The sequence below is a fragment of the Mycothermus thermophilus genome (assembly GCF_041956435.1).
Source record: "Mycothermus thermophilus strain CBS 625.91 unplaced genomic scaffold VTJ04scaffold_5, whole genome shotgun sequence".
Taxonomy (NCBI): Eukaryota; Fungi; Ascomycota; class Sordariomycetes; order Sordariales; family Chaetomiaceae; genus Mycothermus; species Mycothermus thermophilus.
The window spans coordinates 2,700,208-2,717,819 of NW_027191431.1; the positions used below are offsets into that span (position 1 = coordinate 2,700,208).

At 58.4% G+C, this 17,612-nt stretch overlaps 6 protein-coding genes across 6 annotated transcripts; 3 read left to right on the forward strand and 3 right to left on the reverse strand.

The window, feature by feature from the left end:
* Window positions 1–372: 372 nt before the first annotated feature.
* VTJ04DRAFT_8051 (uncharacterized protein) lies at window positions 373–1,864 on the reverse strand (the record flags this gene model as incomplete). The annotated part of the gene is made up of 2 exons (XM_069366446.1): window positions 373–680; window positions 1,015–1,864. The coding sequence occupies 2 exons, from the start codon at window positions 1,862–1,864 to the stop codon at window positions 373–375; spliced, it is 1,158 nt and encodes a 385-aa protein (XP_069217379.1).
* Window positions 1,865–4,590: 2,726 nt separating this feature from the next.
* VTJ04DRAFT_8052 (uncharacterized protein) lies at window positions 4,591–7,440 on the forward strand (the record flags this gene model as incomplete). Its single annotated transcript, XM_069366447.1, has 2 exons — window positions 4,591–5,104; window positions 5,195–7,440. 2 exons carry the CDS (start codon window positions 4,591–4,593, stop codon window positions 7,438–7,440), a joined length of 2,760 nt encoding a protein of 919 aa, XP_069217380.1.
* Window positions 7,441–8,478: 1,038 nt separating this feature from the next.
* VTJ04DRAFT_8053 (uncharacterized protein) lies at window positions 8,479–10,881 on the forward strand (the record flags this gene model as incomplete). Its single annotated transcript, XM_069366448.1, has 3 exons — window positions 8,479–9,769; window positions 9,846–10,341; window positions 10,704–10,881. The coding sequence occupies 3 exons, from the start codon at window positions 8,479–8,481 to the stop codon at window positions 10,879–10,881; spliced, it is 1,965 nt and encodes a 654-aa protein (XP_069217381.1).
* A 203-nt stretch (window positions 10,882–11,084) lies between these two features.
* On the forward strand, window positions 11,085–12,637 carry VTJ04DRAFT_8054 (mitochondrial 37S ribosomal protein mS47; the record flags this gene model as incomplete). Its single annotated transcript, XM_069366449.1, has 2 exons — window positions 11,085–11,159; window positions 11,246–12,637. 2 exons carry the CDS (start codon window positions 11,085–11,087, stop codon window positions 12,635–12,637), a joined length of 1,467 nt encoding a protein of 488 aa, XP_069217382.1.
* A 600-nt stretch (window positions 12,638–13,237) lies between these two features.
* On the reverse strand, window positions 13,238–14,736 carry VTJ04DRAFT_8055 (uncharacterized protein; the record flags this gene model as incomplete). Its single annotated transcript, XM_069366450.1, has 2 exons — window positions 13,238–14,586; window positions 14,652–14,736. 2 exons carry the CDS (start codon window positions 14,734–14,736, stop codon window positions 13,238–13,240), a joined length of 1,434 nt encoding a protein of 477 aa, XP_069217383.1.
* Window positions 14,737–16,114: 1,378 nt separating this feature from the next.
* VTJ04DRAFT_8056 (uncharacterized protein) lies at window positions 16,115–17,280 on the reverse strand (the record flags this gene model as incomplete). The annotated part of the gene is made up of 3 exons (XM_069366451.1): window positions 16,115–16,242; window positions 16,307–17,122; window positions 17,193–17,280. 3 exons carry the CDS (start codon window positions 17,278–17,280, stop codon window positions 16,115–16,117), a joined length of 1,032 nt encoding a protein of 343 aa, XP_069217384.1.
* Window positions 17,281–17,612: the final 332 nt, after the last annotated feature.

Consider the following 17,612-nt stretch of genomic DNA (forward strand, 5'->3'; position numbering starts at 1 on the left):
TTAACTAACCGTACGTTAGACCACCACGGTACTAGTGTAGTCGAAAACAAAAAAAAAAAAAAAAAAAAAAAAAAAAACAAAAAAACCCCCTACAAAAAACATTAAAAGAATGGCAGACGACCCGACCAGCACCCCTCACCTTTTTTTCCCGTCCATAATCCGTAATGAATGCGTTCATGTCAAAAGCAAAAAGAAAACGAAAGAAACCCAACCCATCCCAACCAATATGACCTGACCTGCTGCGCAATGCCCATGCCCAAAAGATGACAATAATTATAGAAAAAAAGACAGGGAAAACGACAGAGCAGAAAAAACAACCCCCAATCTCAACCTCCCAAAGCAAATCATGACTCAATCAATGACCCGCGTAGCTTACACCAGCACCAACAACCCCACCACGCCGAGCACGCCGGCCATCAGCACCCCCTCCGCAGCACCGGGCCCGCCAACGACGCGCGCGGGAGCAGCGCCGCTCTGCAGGGTCGGCTCGTTCCCGCCGTTGTCGGGCGCGTCGGTCGGCTCGACCTCGACCCACGCGACGGTGGTGACGGTGACGACGGCGCCGTTGGGCTCGGTGCTGGTGTAGGTGGTGATGACGGATTTGGAGGTGGACGGTTTGGGAGTGGTTTGGGCGGCGGTGGTGGTCGGGGTGTTGCGGGTGGTGGTGGTGAGGGTGGTATCTGTTGAGGATAAGCAGGTTAGTTCGCTGGTCGAGATAACAAAGAGGTGGGTGGTGAGAGTGAAGAGAAATTAAAAAGGTATGAATAAAAAAAGGAATACAACTCGCGAGCACACCCAACGTACCTCCAACCGGGTCGCTGCTCGAGGTGGAAGAAGAGGAAGAGGAAGAGGAAGCAGGCGAAGAAGAAGACCTCGAGAACGACCCGGGCTGCGAGCCGGAGGACGACGGGGACGGCGACGAGGACGTACCCAGTTCGGAAGAAGAAGTAGAGGTGGTAGAAGAAGAAGAGGTTAAGAAAGATGACGGGTCCAGCCCGGAAGAAGAAGACGTACCCGTTGTCTCGGGCGGAGGAGAGAAAGTGGGTTCACTTGGACTATCACTGGCGGAAGACGTACCAGGCAGATCGTCAACTGAAGATGTGGGCGGAGGGGTGGTGTCATTATCATCGCCGCCGCTGGAGCTGGTGGTGCTGGGCTCGGCGTCGGACGCGCTGGTCTCGACCGGCGGAGTCGACGTCGGCTCGGTCGGCTCGTCGCTGGTCGGAACGGAGGTGCTGCTGGCCGTGGCGCTGCTGCTCTCCCTGGTCGACGAGGTCGCCGAAGTCTCGGGCGGGGTGTCGGTTGAGCCGGCCGTCGACCCGCCGGTTTCACTGGACGTGGCGGTGTCATCATCGTCGCTGCTGCCGCTGCTGGTGCTGGCGGTGCCGTTGTCCTCGCGGCGGGCCAGGCGGAGGATGGCGGTCGCGAGGGCGGGGTCGGTGCGATGGATGGCCTCGACAGCCTCGCGGTCCGAGGGGAAGACGCCGTCCTGGAACTTGCCGGGCAGGAACTTGTGGAGGAGCTCGTGCAGAGAGGCCGGCGAGGCGGCCTTCAGCTTCGAGGAAAACCAGTTCGGGTCCGTGTTGTCGACGTTGTCTGGGACGGTAGCGGCGGTTGGTGCGGCGGCCTGGGCTTCCACGGAAGAGTCCTTAGGCTGGTGGCAGCGCATCATGGGGGAGGCCAGGGACACGCTCCAGAGCAGCAGCGTCCCGACCAGCAAGACCAGGGCGGTCCTCCGGAGGAAGGTCATGACGGTACATGGACGCCGTTGCTTGTCTGGGGTCGAATTAACGGTAGACTCTGCCTCCTTGTTGGACATGGGAAGCGGCGTATAGCCGGACCTGGAGCCTTTGAGATAGTCCATGGTGGTGGTGACTGTGATATGACCTCGAGAGAGAATCGAGGTGAGAGTAGCAGGATCCAAGTCCTGGCAGGTTGGTCAGAGAAGACCAAGTCTCGTTGTTGTCGAATGCTCCAGGCGTGACACCTTCTTCTTCTAGCCCACTAGGCGGTCAAAACTATGCCGTGGTCAGTGGTGAGATGCTGGCCCGATATTTGCAAGAGAAGAAGACAAAGTCAGGACAAGACAGGAGGCTGAGCAGAGGAGATAAGTCAAAGAAAAAGCCACCACGTAGGCAGAATTGGGCCCTTCAACACCACGAGCTTCACAGACTGGATCCTTGCTTGAGAGCCACTGGCTGGAGGCAAAATTGTGGACATTGGATAAACACAAACGTAACAGAAAAGCGGCGAGTTGTACAGAATCTCTGTGTCTTACCTTGAAACTTTGTTTGCCGAAACGGACTTTCCACTTTCCAGGGTTGTTTTGTCGCGATCAGGCTTTCAGCATGGCCCCCTGGATCCTTAACGGCCTGATCTATTTGCGTCCGTCTGGAGACAAAATGTTTGGACGACTGACTCTGTTGAATTCGCCTCAAACCAAACAAGCCGGGACCAGGGAACTAAGTGAGGTGAGCAAGGAAGTGTAGGGCAAGGACGGATAGATAAAAATCTCCCACCCCCTAGTCAGCAAGGCATGCTTTACACTACCATGATCCTGTTCGGATCTGTTTTGCTGCGGGAGGGGCATGCTTCCCAATGCCACCCTCTTCGCAGATCGCCTCAGCTCGGATGACGCCGCTCAACAACAAAAAAACGGACAGGGATGCCGCGGGTTCGGGCACATCTGGGCTGCCAAGGCGTCGGCGTCTCGCTAGCACCGCTGGGCCGGGAACCCGATGGCCTTGATGCTTGTTGGCGTCAGATGCGGTGGAGGGTGCTGGAACACGCCGGCGTGCGTCACAGCCGCTCCGCGGGCCCAAGCAAGACCGACAAAAAGAGCCAATCGACGAACCACGTCACTCCGTTGAGAGGCAGCAAAAACACAGTAACACAGCAAGCTTCTTTTTTAGGAACCGACGACAATCAGCCCTAGCAGAATCCACACCACCCTAGAGGATCTCGGAGGCAACCCTATCACAACCTCCCACCACGGTTTGTGCCTCGGGACTGACGAGGAAGAACCTGTTTCCTGTGGTGGCAGAGCAAAGCTTTCCGTTGCTGTCCACTTGTGTTCCACCCAAGTGTCTCGCTTCGTGTTGGAGCCTTTGTCGCCTGTCGGGCGAGTGGTTGTGTCGGCAAACCCCAGCCATCTTCTCTCGCGGTCCGACTCAGCCGCCAGCCATCCGGTTTCTGGAAGAGTTGCCATTGGGCGGTTTTGCGGCCCCCAGCAGAGTGGGGGGACATGCGCCTGGCTCGCGGTCCCCACCACAAATCGATGCTCCTCCTTTCAGCTGGTCAGGCCTGGGCTGTGGCAGTGGACAGCTTGGCGTCCGACATGTTGGCGCCACGGTGAGTGAAGGTTGTGTCGGAATTGTTGTGCATTTTGTCAATGTGGAATGTCCCTCCGACGGTCGGGTTCTGCACCTTCAGCCACGCAGTCCTGAGTCAGATATCGGCCACATGGGATTTCCTGCGCAGGAAGACGGCAGCAGTAACAACAACACAACATGATGCCACTATGACTTGGTTGCACCCGGTTTGTCTTGCCGGCCCACAGGCTTAAGAGCGGCGCTATTGCATCTGGGGACGGAAAGAAACCATGGAAGATGGCCGGCTTCTCCACAGTGGATGCTGCTCGTATGTATCGACGTCATCGATGGTGATAGCGTTGTTGTAACTGGTGTCCGTCTCTCGACGCTGCCCGCTGTCAGGAAGAACCTACGGAGTTCGTGTAAACTGCGGCCGAGGCCCGGCATCAAAGACGAGTTGCTTGCGGACACGAGGTTTCAGGCTGTGCAACACGACAACGGTTGTTTGAGGAGCAAGCCACACCCAAAACCACGGACGCGGCGAGGGGGTTTGTGCGGAGCAGCATGGTCCAGACTCCGACTCGGTGCATATGAGGAGAGTGGTGGTGTTGACGGAGAGGGTTTCATGCTGACGTGCATGCGGAATATTGAGATCCATGCGGTGAGGGTGAAGCAATTGGTACACAGTAAACCTGATTGCGGCAATGAAATGGAAAACATGGCCTGATTGACTTGCATGTAGGAGTACACAGTACATTGATTGCATGTTGGAAGGCAACCTCCAAAAGTTCCGTGATGCATTGCTCAAATCAACCTGCCTGAGGGAGGTCAGCCTTGGAAGTGGGATGCAACGGCGGAATGGATTCGGGGAAAAGAAAATGAGGGGCGACAAGCCACGTTCCATGTTGTGGCTTGAACTTCTCCGCCGCAGATGTGGCGGAAAAGATCGGCCGTTCCTGGCTAGCGTGTCCAGTCCAACGGCTATCAAGGTAACGACGCAACGTTATCGGCCGATCCAAGCGAACATGGACCCAACTTTCATGTGATTCCGGAACAACACCACATCCCATATCTTCCACGTTGGGACTCGACATCATAACACCATGCAATAGCAAGCTTGCTGTATTCAATTGACCAAACACTCGGGGCTCTCCTCGGCCATTGGGGAGCATAGTTCGACGTCGACCTCAATCACTACCAGTCCCATGTTTTCCCTACCTTATCCTACCTTCACTCTCCCTTCCCCCAACATCCTTGCTCTGTCACCACCTCACCGGCGATGCCTGAGCATCTCGATCCAGCCCAACCTTCAACTGGCCTCGGCCGTCCCGACAACGACCATGCATCACTCCGCTCCCTCTCCCGCTCGCCACACCCCTACCACCGCCTGAACTCTGACCTCCTCGAACCTTCCAATGGCCCCTTTCCATCGTTTGCGAGAGACTCATCGCACCCTAGTGATAGCGGCACCGACGCCGACGATGAGCATTTCCTCAAAGGGCTACCGGCCCCCAAGTTCCGCCTGCACAAGGGGCTGAGAGGGGGCAATGATTATATCTCCGGCGCATCCACGCCGCTGCTCTCGCCTGCTGTTCTAGAAGAAGAAGGCCGCAAGCCCGGTGCCGGTGCTGGCAATGCTGGGAGGGTGCGGGATAAGAAACGTTTACCAGACCATATTCGACGACGAAACGAGATCGTCAGGAGGACAACAGAGGTTTTCCTGCTGGCCTGCCAAGCGGCTATGGTGGCCTCCAACGCCGATGTGCAACCGTTTCTGCGGCTGTACCACAAAGGTGGGTAACTCCGCCGTTACTGTCTCCGGGCTCCGAAACCCGACCGGTCCCGGCCGGACAGAGTGTGCTAATTCAACGACTCTCTCATAGAGCTACTCACTGTGGCCGGCGTCTCGTGTCTCCTGGCTGCTGCGTATCCCCTGCGCCTCGTACTCTGGACCTACCGCCAGGAGAAGCCTTTCAACACCGTCCCACTTCGTATTCCCGCCTCCTTCGACCCCGCGCCGCTACTTTACCCACCATTGATTCCCGTCCTCGTATCCCTCCTCGTTGCCCGCCATGTGAAGCACGCCGTGCTGCCGAGTCTCGTCCTCAGCCTCAGTGCCCTGCCCAAGCCGCTTATTCCCGGCGCGCGGTACTGGGAGCCCATCAGCTCTACGCAATGGCTGCTGTCATGCATCCCTTTCAGCTTCGCCTCATCGGCGCCCCAACCAGCAGGCAAAGAGGACCTCTCTCCCGAGGTCCTCGTCTTGCTCTACCCCTTGCATCAAACGCTATGCTCCATCCTCCACCACCTCACGACAACTAGCCTGCTGGTTTCGGAGGTGCAGCTGCTCTCGGTAGCTCTCATCCTCTTGCTCCTGCTGGCCACTTCCCCCCAGGCCGTCATCTTGAAAGCCGTGCTCTGGGGCGGCGGCGTCGGCCTCCTTGCGCTCTGCAGCCACGTCATCCAGTGGTCCATCTCGCTCTCGCGCGTGCCAAAATGGCGGTTCAGGAGATCCACTGCCTCTTTGTCCCGCCCGGGGGAGTCCGCCTACCAGCTTCTGCGTCAGCTCCTGCCCGGAGCGCGGCCTCGTTCGTGGTCCAAGACTAGCCATGCCACCGCCACCGATTCCGACACGGACAGGTCGGCAGACGAAGCCTATTTTGATGGTCTCGCCGAGCACCCGCTGCGAACCAGCCCGCTGCGAAAGCCAAGGTCGCCGACAACGGCAACCGCAGCAGCAGCAGCAACAACCCCGTCCGGGCGAAGGAAACGCGCCGTCTCATCTAGCATCCGGCCCTTCTTCTCCCTGACCGAATCCCAGGCCGTCGTCCGCAAATGGCTTTACGCGATTTATGTTTACGCAAGCATCCTGCTCGTCGGACTGGTCGGCATCCGTCTGTATGTCCAGCGCAACGCCTTGTCAGGGAACGAGCCCATCGGCTGGGCGCTGGGATACCTTTTTGGTGATCTACCCGCGTTTCGATTCCACGTCGTCCAGGCGAGCTTGGAGCGCTGGATCTGTTTGCCTCCGCTCCTTTCCTCCTCCTCCTCCTCCACCTCCTCCTCCTCCTCCCCCTCGACGAACACCACCTCCCAACCCTGCCATGACGAAACTTGCACCTCGGGATGGGTCAACCACCTCCGCCTAACCACCTTCGGCGCGGCCTCCACCCGCCTGTTCATCTCGGGCTACTGGGCGCTGGTGCTCATCACCGGATTGGCGACCGTCTTCCGCTTATCAAAAGCCGTCGAGGTCGACACCCGCCGCAAGGTGTTTCACTTCATGATGGTCTTCATGTTCCTGCCGGCGACGTACGTCGACCCGTGCTACGCGGCGCTCGCGCTGGCCATCATGCTCGGGGTTTTCCTGCTGGTGGACCTGCTGCGCGCCAGCCAGCTGCCGCCGCTGTCGAGGCCCATTGCGAGGTTCTTGACGCCGTACGTGGACGGACGAGATTTGAGAGGGCCAGTGGTGGTGAGTCATATCTTTTTGCTGATTGGGTGCGCGATTCCGCTGTGGTTTAGTTTGGGGGGGTTGCCGCGCTCTTCTTCTTCTTCTTCTTCTTCTTCTTCTTCTTCTTCTTCTTCTTCTTCTTCTTCTTCTTCCGACGGGGCATCGTCATCGTCATCGGAATCATCAACAGCGTCATCTACAGAAAATGGCAGCGCCCCGTTCCAAGGCTGGGACCTCCCCCTCCGCGAAACCGCCATGGTCGCTGGTGTCGTGTGCGTCGGGCTCGGCGACGCCGCTGCGTCCCTCGTCGGCAGGCGATGGGGCCGGCATAAGTGGCTGTGGGGAGGGGGCAAGAGCTTGGAAGGCAGCGCGGCATTTGCCGCGGCGGTGTTTGGCGGGTTGATGCTTGCCGCGGGGTGGTTGAGGGCTGGCGGTTGGGCTACAACGACAGTTACTCCTGCTTCCTCTTCTTCTGATGCTGCTGCTGGTGCTGCTGTTTCGGGGATGGATGCGCTCCGAGGCGTGTTTGAGATGGCGTGGTTGAGCAGGGAGATACCGCGCGCGGCGGGGTGCGCGGCGCTGGCCAGCCTGACGGAGGCGGTGTTGACGGGAGGGAATGATAATGTGGTTGTGCCGGTGGTGTTGTGGGGGTGTGTGAGGAGTTTGGGGGTTTAGGATGGAGTGCGTACATCACATGTTCTACGGTATATATAGTGTTATTGTTCGCTGCTTGAGAGCAGCCTCCTTGATAGACATAGATGGATGGGCCGCGGCGTGGTTGGGGAAAATTAGGCAGCTCGCTAACTCAGGTAATATCCTGACCGGTAGAGGTGGAATTCATGGGATGGATGATATGAGGAGCATGATGGAATAGAGGATGCTCCAAATATTAATCAAAATAATTCCAACCTAAAGAATTCCTTGTCTTCGATCGGTCTGAACACGCTCAGCCGAGCTTGGCTCACTCTGACTTCCTGGCATCGTCGATGAGTAGGAGAGGCCAATAGATTTGCTAGACGGACTCAAGCACTGGACCACGATCCCAAACCATTTTCCCCTCGTTGCTGCAGATCACAAATCGTGGAAACTCTCTAAGTAAACTACCTACCTAGCAAAGGATGTCTCCATGTAGGTTCATCAACATTCGTTTCCAGGTTGTCGTTCATTGACTCGGTCGGGTTCAAGGCGGTTTATTAGCCTCCCCTCCCCCGCACTGCTTGTCCCGCTCCCCACCTTCCATGTCAACTTCCAACTTCCAACCTGGAAGCACTACCCGATTAACAGCAGAGGCGGGGCATACTAATAGTACCTACGCAATCGACTGCCGTTCCCAAGCCCGGGCAACATCTCCCGAAAAACGACGCCATTCCCGGACGGCTTTTTGTGTTTGCCGAAAAGGGTTTATTTTCTAAGTGACGCTATTCCGGCCGATGCTTATTGAGACCAACGAACTGCTGCTGTTTAAAGCCACAACCGGAGACATACTTTGTCTGTCCGTTTGGGGTTCATATTTCATCGCAAACTTAGGCTACCTACCTACGGTGGAGTGGGCCACTTCACTTACACAGACGGAGCTCCAACTCACACTGAGTTAAGTACCTACTTTATGTCAACGACACCTTGACTCAACTCACCAACCACCCTTCATTCCCACAACACCAACCTCAAATATCCCAAACCACACACCAATACCCAAACCCCCATTCTTCAAAAATGTCCACCAAACACTTCCTCAACTCCCCGCCACACCTTCTCCAAACCTCTCTCCACTCCCTCACCCTAACCAATCCGGGCCTCGCCGTCGACGCCGCCAACAAAATCGTCTACCGCCGCCCGGGCTACGGCCCGCGCGAGCAGCGGGTCCACCTCATCTCGGGCGGCGGGTCCGGGCACGAGCCCTCCTTCTCGGCCATGGTGGGGCCGGGCCTGCTCAGCGCCGCCGTGGCGGGGACGATCTTTGCCAGCCCGAGCGCGGCGCAGGTGCGTACCGCGATTTTGGGGCGCGTAAATCGTTCGCAACAAGAGGGAGGCGGGGTGTTGGTGGTGGTGATGAACTACACGGGGGACGTGCTCAACTTTGGGGTCGGGGTGGAAAAGGCAAGAGCGCAAGGGGTGGAGGTGGAGATGGTGGTGGTGGGGGATGATGTGGGCGTGGGGAGGAAGAAGGCAGGGAAAGTTGGGCGGAGGGGGATTGCGGGCACGGTGCTGGTGTTGAAGATCGCGGGCGCGCTGGCGGCGATGGGGTACGGGTTGAAAGACGTGGCCAAGGTTGCGAGGTTGGTGGCGGGGAATTTGGTCAGCGTGGGTGCCAGTTTGGAGCATGTGCATGTCCCCGGGAGGGAGAGAGGGGATGGGAGCGAGGGGTTGCAGGATGGGGAGGTTGAGATTGGGATGGGGATTCATAACGAGCAAGGGTCGAGTAGGGAGAGATTGGAGCTGCCTGAGCTGGTGGGGAGGATGTTGGCCCAGATGCTGGATCCGAACGATGAGGATCGGGCGTTCCTGACGGTGAACTCGAACGAGGTGGTGTTGCTGGTGAACAACCTCGGCGGGGTGAGCGTGCTGGAGATGGGGGGCATCGTGGCGGAGGTGGTGGCTCAACTCGAGAGGACATACGGCATCCGCCCGGTGAGGATCCTCAGCGGGACGTTCATGACCAGTCTCAACGGTCTGGGCTTCAGCATCACGCTGCTCAACGTGGTCAACACCGACATTGGCGGACCGAGCATGATCCAGCTGCTCGACTACCCGTGCGAGGCCACGGGCTGGTCGACGCCGATCCGCAAGGAGACGTGGGAGGCCAGGAACACGGCTACCCGAGACGAGGACGCGTCTGCCGGGGACGAGATCCAGCCGACGGGGTTGACGCTGGACAGGGAGGCTGCCCAGCAAGCCCTGACGCGGGCGCTCGAGGCCGTGGTGGCAGCCGAGCCGGAGGTGACCAGGTACGACACGGTGGTGGGAGACGGCGACTGCGGCATTGGACTGAAGCGGGGAGCCGAGGGTGAGTTTAACTACTGCCAAATCGCTCGGCGTACGAAACAGATCAGGTTCAGCATTGCTAACACAGAAGTCACCAGCCATCCTCGCCCACCTCCAAAGCCACCCCCTCACCGGCGACGCGGTAGCCGACGTGGCCAGCATCGTGCCTGTGGTGGAGCGCGAGATGGACGGCACGTCGGGGGCTCTCTACGCCATTTTCCTCAATGCTCTCGTCGCGGCGCTACGAGCTCAGGGCCAAGGAGAGGCCACGCCGGCGGTGTGGGCGGCGGCGTTGAGAGAGAGCTGTGATGCCTTGTCCAAGTACACGCCGGCCAGGCCCGGAGACCGCACGCTCATCGACGCGCTGTACCCGTTTGTCGAGACGCTGGAGGAGACGGGAGATGTGAGGAAGGCGGCGGAGGCAGCACAGCGTGCGGCAGAGGGAACCAAAGGTATGAGGGCCAGTCTGGGGAGGACGGTTTATATTGGGGGTTCAGGGTTTGAACAGGTGCCGGACCCGGGAGCATGGGGGTTGGCAAGTTTCTTTTTGGGGCTGGCGGGTGTTGGGACGAGTTCGTGGCATGTAGATGCGAGGTAGGGTGCACTACGGAGTAGCTAGGACAGCACCAAGGAACGGATTCATAGGTGCTTCCATGACTTAGTGGTCAGATTTTATTTCGGGTTATCTAGGCAGCAGGTTAGAGTTTTTCCTTCTCTCTTATCTGTGATTTCTTCTTCCATCCATTGGCCATCAACAAAGTCGTTGTTGCTCTGGGAAGGAAGGTGTCGAGGTGGTTGATGGTTGCCATCAAGCAGTTCAGTTCCAATGCTCGTCGGCTGCCTCCACCCTCTGGCACCTGTCGGCCACCTGACCTGCGCAAGGGTGCCCCTCGCCCGGCAATGCGGTCACCTTCGGCTCCAACAAGCGCCCATTCACCAATAGAAAGACATCGCAGACGATCAAAAACGACGGCGTCGGCAACCAAGAGCAACTCGGCAGCCCCCCAGCAGCCCAAGGACAGTCAAAGCAGCCCCGGCCACCACCGGCAGCATCTCGTGGGCCTCGGCGCAAAATATCCTGCTAGTCGGTCCATGGTCCACTGCTGCTCCGAGAACGAGAGAGAGACAGAGTGAGAAAGAGAGCGGGGGATACTTTGCCAGGAACGGTCCCTCCGTCAATATTTACTTTTAGTTAAATGTTCGCCCGCTCACTCCTCAGCCGCGCGGTGCCGGCCCCTGCACACGCATCAACGCCATCTTCGACTCTCACTGCTTGCCGCGCCTGCAGCTCTTGGTCCTCACCAGCACGGCTAGCTTCCCGGAGACCACTCTTCGCCATGCCGCTCCGCGCAAAGCTGCTTTCCGACAAGGACTTGCAGTCCCTTGGACTGGGGCCGAAACAGCAACGATACGTATGTGGCTCTCTCCGGCATGGACGATGGCGATGGAACAAAACAAATAATAAATGCTGACATTGGGCCCCTTTGCCTCTCAACAGATCTCGACAGAACAGGCCCATGAGATGTTCAAGCCCCGCGAAGGCGACGAGCCCGAAGATGTCTTGTTCAACAGCCTCTACGGACTGCGCTCCATCGAGCTCAACCGTCCCTCCAAGCTCAACGCCCTCAACGGCTCCATGATCCGCAAGATCGCCCCGCGCCTGCTCGAGTGGGCCAAGTCCGACATGGCCAACGTCATCGTCATGAAGGGCGCCGGCCCCAAAGCCTTCTGCGCCGGCGGCGACGTCGCCCAGCTGGCCAAGTGGAATAAGGAAGGTCCCGACGGCATCAAGAAGTCGGTCGAGTTCTTCGCCCAGGAGTACCAGCTCGACCACCTGATCGCCACCTACACCAAGCCCTACATCGCCTTCATGGACGGCATCACCATGGGCGGCGGCGTCGGCCTCAGCATCCACGCCCCCTTCCGCATCGCTACCGAGCGCACTCTCTTCGCCATGCCCGAGACCAACATCGGTTTCTTCCCCGACGTCGGCGCCTCCTTCTTCCTCCCCCGCCTGCCGGGATACGTCGGCACCTACCTCGCCCTGACCAGCGCCCGCCTGTCGGGCGTCAACGTCTTCTACGCCGGCATCGCCACCCACTACCTCCACTCCACCACCCTCCCGCTGCTCGAATCCCGCCTCGCCGAGCTGCGCTTCAAGGACTACGACGACAAGGAAACCCGCCTGGCCACCATCAACGCCACCATCGAGGAGTACGCGACGGGCCTGCCGCACGACCAGCCCATCCTCATCGGCGGCCAGCTCCGCGAGGCCATCGACCGCTGCTTCTGCCACGACACGGTGGACGAGATCGTCGAGGCGCTCGAGGCCGAGCAAGGCCCCACGCAGCAGTGGGCGCAGGAAACCCTGGCCCTCCTGCGCCAGCGCTCCCCGACCGCCGTCCACGTCGCCCTCCGCCAGATGCGCATCGGCCGCCGCTGGTCGATCCGCGAGACTTTTGTCCGCGAGCACGCCATGGCCGCCAAGTTCATGGAGGCGCACGATTTCACCGAGGGCGTCACGGCCCTGCTCATCGACAAGCCCCCGCGCCCGGCCAAGTACGACCCGCCGACGCTCGAGTCGATCCCCGCCGGCGAGGAGGCCAGCGCCCAGCTGACGGACCCCTACTTCCGCCTGCCCAAGGGCCACGTGCCGCTGCAGCTGCTGACGGACGGCGACTACGACGAGTACCCGCACGCGCACTTGGGCCTGCCGACCGAGGCGGACGTGGAGAGGAAGGTGACGCTGGGCACGCTGACGCGCTCGCAAATCATTGAGGACTTTTTGAGGGAGAGGAAGAACAAGCAGGGCGTGCGGGAGGTGGTGGAGGAGGTGCTGACGAGGAAGACCAAGGGCGGGCCGAATGATGTTGCGCAGTGGGTGTATTAGGAAGCTAAGTAGAGAACTCATGTCATGTACGAATATATGTCGCTATGGATGGCTTCTTTTTTCGTGAAGTTGGCGGTGTGACTATCCATGTGATGATGTTGAAGGGAGGACTCTGATGAACCATCCCAACTTTACACACCCAAGGCAGTTTTCATCTCTCTCATGTCTGGAACTGGAACATGGTATGTACATGAGGCACTGGAGGAGTAAGTGCCACAAATCCAATGTTTTGGACCAAAGTGTACGGTCAAACTGAGTTAGATTAAAAAATCTTGACATCTCTACGCTGGCTGATGAGTTTTCTTTCCGACTCTGTCTCATCTGCCGTCCGAGTGTCATGATAAATAAGGTAGGTAGCTAGGTAAGCAATCTCAGGGAGGTGTCCTCTCACCAGATCCTCCTTGCTACCTTATCCAAGTCGTAAGTAATAATAAAAATGAGATCATATCCAAGAAAGCAAATACCTACAACACAACCCAAGAAACCAAATCCAAAACCAAAACCAAACGCCGCGGCCTCCCCCCAACCCTCGCAAAAGTGCCATTTTGAATACCCAAGAACCCAATCCAACCTGGCCGGCATGCTTTTCTTTTTCCCTCCTCACATAATCACAAACGCACACCCGGCCACCACCCCCAACGCGATCGCCGACGTCGCAAACCCCGCCGCCACTCGATCTCGTATCGTGATGGTCGCGTACGCCATGCCCGTCTCCTCATCCTCCATCGCCCGGCCCTGCGCCGCGTAATTCCCTTTCGACGTACCCCCGGTATCCGCGGTCAACGGCTCCGGCGCGCCCGGGCGCGCGGCAAGCGTGTACATGACCGCCGAAAGAGCATTCATCTGCTCGCCGACGCCGACGAGGCCGTCGAACCCGCCGGCGGTGGTCCAGCGAAACCCGCAGGCGGTGCCCGTGTGGCCTTTGAAGTCGGGGGGTTGGGTCGGGCCGGAGCAGGCGTGGGCGGCGGCCACGGCGGAGGATTGGAGCAGGGGCTGGATGATGGGTTGGGTGTGCGGGGCGAGCAGGGAGGTGCTGGCGAGCCAGCGCGTGAGGTAGCCTTTGAAGGAGCGCTGGTCGATGTTGCAGAAGTTTTGGGGCCCTTCGCAGAGTTCCCTCAGGACGGGGTTTTCCCCCGCGGGGCTGCCGGGTTCCGGGGTGACGTAGAAGGTGTTGATGGTGTTGGAGAGGAGGCCGTCGACGCGCGCGCGCCAGTCGGCGCTGCCGTTGGTGAGGTTGTACATGACGGCCGCGCCGTGGAGGAAGATGCCGGCGTTGTAGGTCCACTGGTTCGTGTCCATGCTGCCGACCAGGCACTCGCCGTTCAGAGGGTTGATGCCGACGCCGTCGTGCACGGCGTAGTCGGGCGTGATCAGCCCGATGCCCTCCTCCCAGTCCCAGATGCGGGCGGCCCACTCGGCGTAGGTCTGGTTGCCGGTGTAGCGGGCGAGGCGCGCGGCGATGTTGAAGAAGCAGCCGTTGGAGATGGAGTTTTTGTAGTTGAAGCCGTTGTTGAAGGCGAAGATTTGCCAGCGCAGGCCGCCGCCGCAGGTTTCGGGCTCCCAGCGGGACGCCCACTGGTTGAAGAGGGACTGGGCGAGGGCGAGCCATTGGGGCTGGTCGGGCGGCGGGTTGGGGAAGTTGTTCTCGGCGGCCGACATGGCCGCCATGCCCCAGAAGCCTTGGTCGTCGTTGCCGAGGGTCCGGGTCTGGTTTCGCGGCATGAAGTCGCCCTTCTCGGTGCCCTGGTGGACCATGGCTTGGAGGGTGATGGCGTTGTAGGACTCGTCGCCGGTCAGAGCCCAGTAGTCGACGAGGGTGCCGAACATGGCGCCGGCCTCCCACCAGAAGTAGGGGTCCGGCAGGTTGCCGGGAGTGTCGCCGGTGTAGTTGCCGGTGTAGTAGCGGACCAGGCCGAAGGCGATGGTGCTCGCGGCGGCCTTGATGGATTCTGGGGGGGGTATCAGCTTCTGAGAGACATGAATATCAAGGACAGTCCTTGGACAAGTGCCTCACCTTCATTGTCCAAATCCAACTCGATAGCCGCCGCGGACCTCACCAGCACACCAAGAGACGCCGTCAACCAAGGTAGTAACCTCATTTTCTCCAACTCTTCCTTTCCGTAATCTAACGAGTGACAAAACCAGTGATACCCTTAACAAGTCCAAGCTGTCGTCATGTCCCTGAGCCTAGGTATCCTGGGGGAAAGTCGTCGGAGTCAAGAATCCAAGTCTGTCGAGTGAAACAGGGCCAGCCCAACAACCAAAGAGAGTCTGGTCCAGCGCTGTTGAGCGTAGGTAGGTAGGTATCAAACCGAACAAGAGTCGAAGAGGTTAAAAAAGGGCGATTCCAGATCGTAAAGAACGTCGTCGTCGTCGTTGTAAGTCGTCGAGACAAAAACACACAAAAAAAGAATGGCACAGCCTTCGAGGACAAAAAAACGACAGTAGCGAAGCAAACAAAAGGCCGCGTCCAAAGCACGTATCACGAAGCGAAGAGAAGAGAAACGAAAAAAGAGAGTAAAAACGTCTAGCAACCCTCAGCCATAGACGAGGTGCTTTTGCAGACCAACAACCCCAAGTCGATATTGGGTGGGTGGTGGTGTGATGGTTGACCAGAGTCGTTAACTCTAGAGAAGTAAGTAAACAAGAAGAGAAGAAGAGACCAAGTCAAAAGACAGCAGCAGACGAGGATGGAGAATCGAAACAATCCCATTCCCCTCCCCCCTCTCCACCACACCCACACCCACGTCCATCCCCATGACCGCCATGACCGACCGCTGACACTCTTCCAAGCAAAGCCAAGCTCAGGCCTGCAATGTCGGGTCGCACGTGTCCCGGAGCGAGTTGACGCATTCAAGCTTGCACTGCCGACCTGGGCGGCGGACCTGGGGGGCAAAGGCGAGCAATGCTGAAACACTTGGAGTTACGGAGGCCTGGGCTTGGCCCTTGGCCGGCGAATCGCCCGAGGGGGATGTGCCATGGAAGTGGAGAATGCAAAAAAGGCTTGGAGCGATCTGGAGATCTTGGGAGGTCGTGTTGACGACGAAAAAGAGTCTAGATCTTGGTTCCTTTTCCTGGCATGTTTAGGTTACGTAGCATACGGAACAGAGACGTTGAATGGGCGGTTGGATTCTGCAGGTCGTTTGCCGTGTGCATGAGGCTCTGAAAGAGTCGTGTTGTTGGCGCCAAGACTTGGCTTCCCCTGAGATCTAGATGCCAAGGCATCCGACCACCAAGCAGAAGAGACACCTGAAACATGGCAAACAACCTAGCAGAGAAACAATCGACAGCAACCTTCTCGGCTACTAGCTTTGTTGTAGTGTAACTCTCTATACGAGTCCATCCTGTATCCGTAGTAACTTTTTTTTCTCTATCCAACCGTCATAAAATTATCCCATCATGAACACACACACACAAGGGTATCATAGAGACCGATCCGTCATCAGTCAGCCATGGCAGACCAGCAGCCGCCCTGGTTCAAGCCTTCTGCTTCTTCCGCTTGGGAGCCTCCTTCTCCTCCTCCTCGTCGTTGCTGTCGGACAGCGAAGCCTCGTCATCAAACTCCTCGGAAATCTCACTAAGGATGTCCTGCTCCTGAGCTTGGACTGTGTCCTGTGTTAGCAGCCGTTCCTAAACGAAGACCCGTAGTGAAATTGTAGAGCCACGTACTGAAATACTTGATCGCACCCGGGTACAGGTCGTCAGCGATAGCCAGGGCGACGGCATCACCTGTAGGGAAGATGTCCAGATCATCATCATCATCGTCGTCCTCGTCATCGTCCGAGTCATCGGCATCTTCCATGTCCTCGTCCTCATCCTTCTTGGGCACCGCCTCGCCAGCCTTGCGCTTGCGGCGCTCCTCGGCCTCCTCAGCCATGGCCTCGGCGCTCTCCTCGGCCGTGACGTACTCGCCAACATAGCCGAACCAGCAGAAGAAGCTCACACCGCCCATACCGGTCTGGTCAATCTTCTCCTTGAGCGCCTTCTGCTTCTCCGTGAGGGGCTCCTTCTCCTTCTTCTTGTCCTTCTTGTCGGCGCCGTTGGCAGCAGCAGCCGGGCGCGGCTTGCCCTTCTGCTCGTCGTAGACCGCCTTGGCCAGGTTCAGCAGGCCGTCCGTCAGGTCCTTGCCGTCCTTCCACTTGATCTCGACGGGCTCGCTGACGTAGCCGCGGAAGCCGTCTTTGCCGTAGCGGTACCAAAACTTCTTCTCCAGCACCTTGTCCTCAAAGTACTCGTTCTCGTCGAACTCGAAGCGGATGGCGAAGCTGCGCGGGTCGCCCTTGACCGGGTCCGCGTCGAGCTCGAAGCGAGTCACGGTAAGGCCCCGGAGCGACGACAGGATCACCTGCGAGTCGGTCGGCTGGATGTACTCGTCAATGTCCATGGGTGCGGCCTCGAAGACGAGGGGCCAGAAGTTCTTGATCTGCGACACCAGCTCGGCGCGCTTGGCGAAGAGAGGCTTGTAGAGAGCATACTGCTGGCGGACTGGAAGGGGAGGGTAAAACGTCAGCATTTGGTCACTCAATTGAGTTGGTGGAGACGCAGTAGAACTCACTGATCTCGGTCTCAGCCTGCTCAAACTCATCCTCGAGGTCCATAAGCTCCTCGTAGGAGACGGGGGACTCTTCAATGGTGTCGGCCATTTTGGTGATGTTTTGGTGGTGGGAGATCAACAGTTGGTTTCTTGGAGCGGAAAGAAAAGTGGTAAAAAAAATTGGCTGGATACCCAAAATCCCAGGGACGAATTGATCCGATATATACGGTGGTATGGTCTCCAGCTAGGGTATGATGAAAGAAAATTTCTGTTTGATATGGCTGGGTTGCCCCGCGACTAAGACAGAAAATGCGATGAAAAAATAAAGTGGAGCCCGGCTTAGGATGGTGGGGTTGGCGACTGGCGGGCTTGGCATCCAGAAAATGTGTGGGGTTCGGCACCGAGTTTCCGGGCTAGAGACTTGCAGCTGCCGGACGCCGT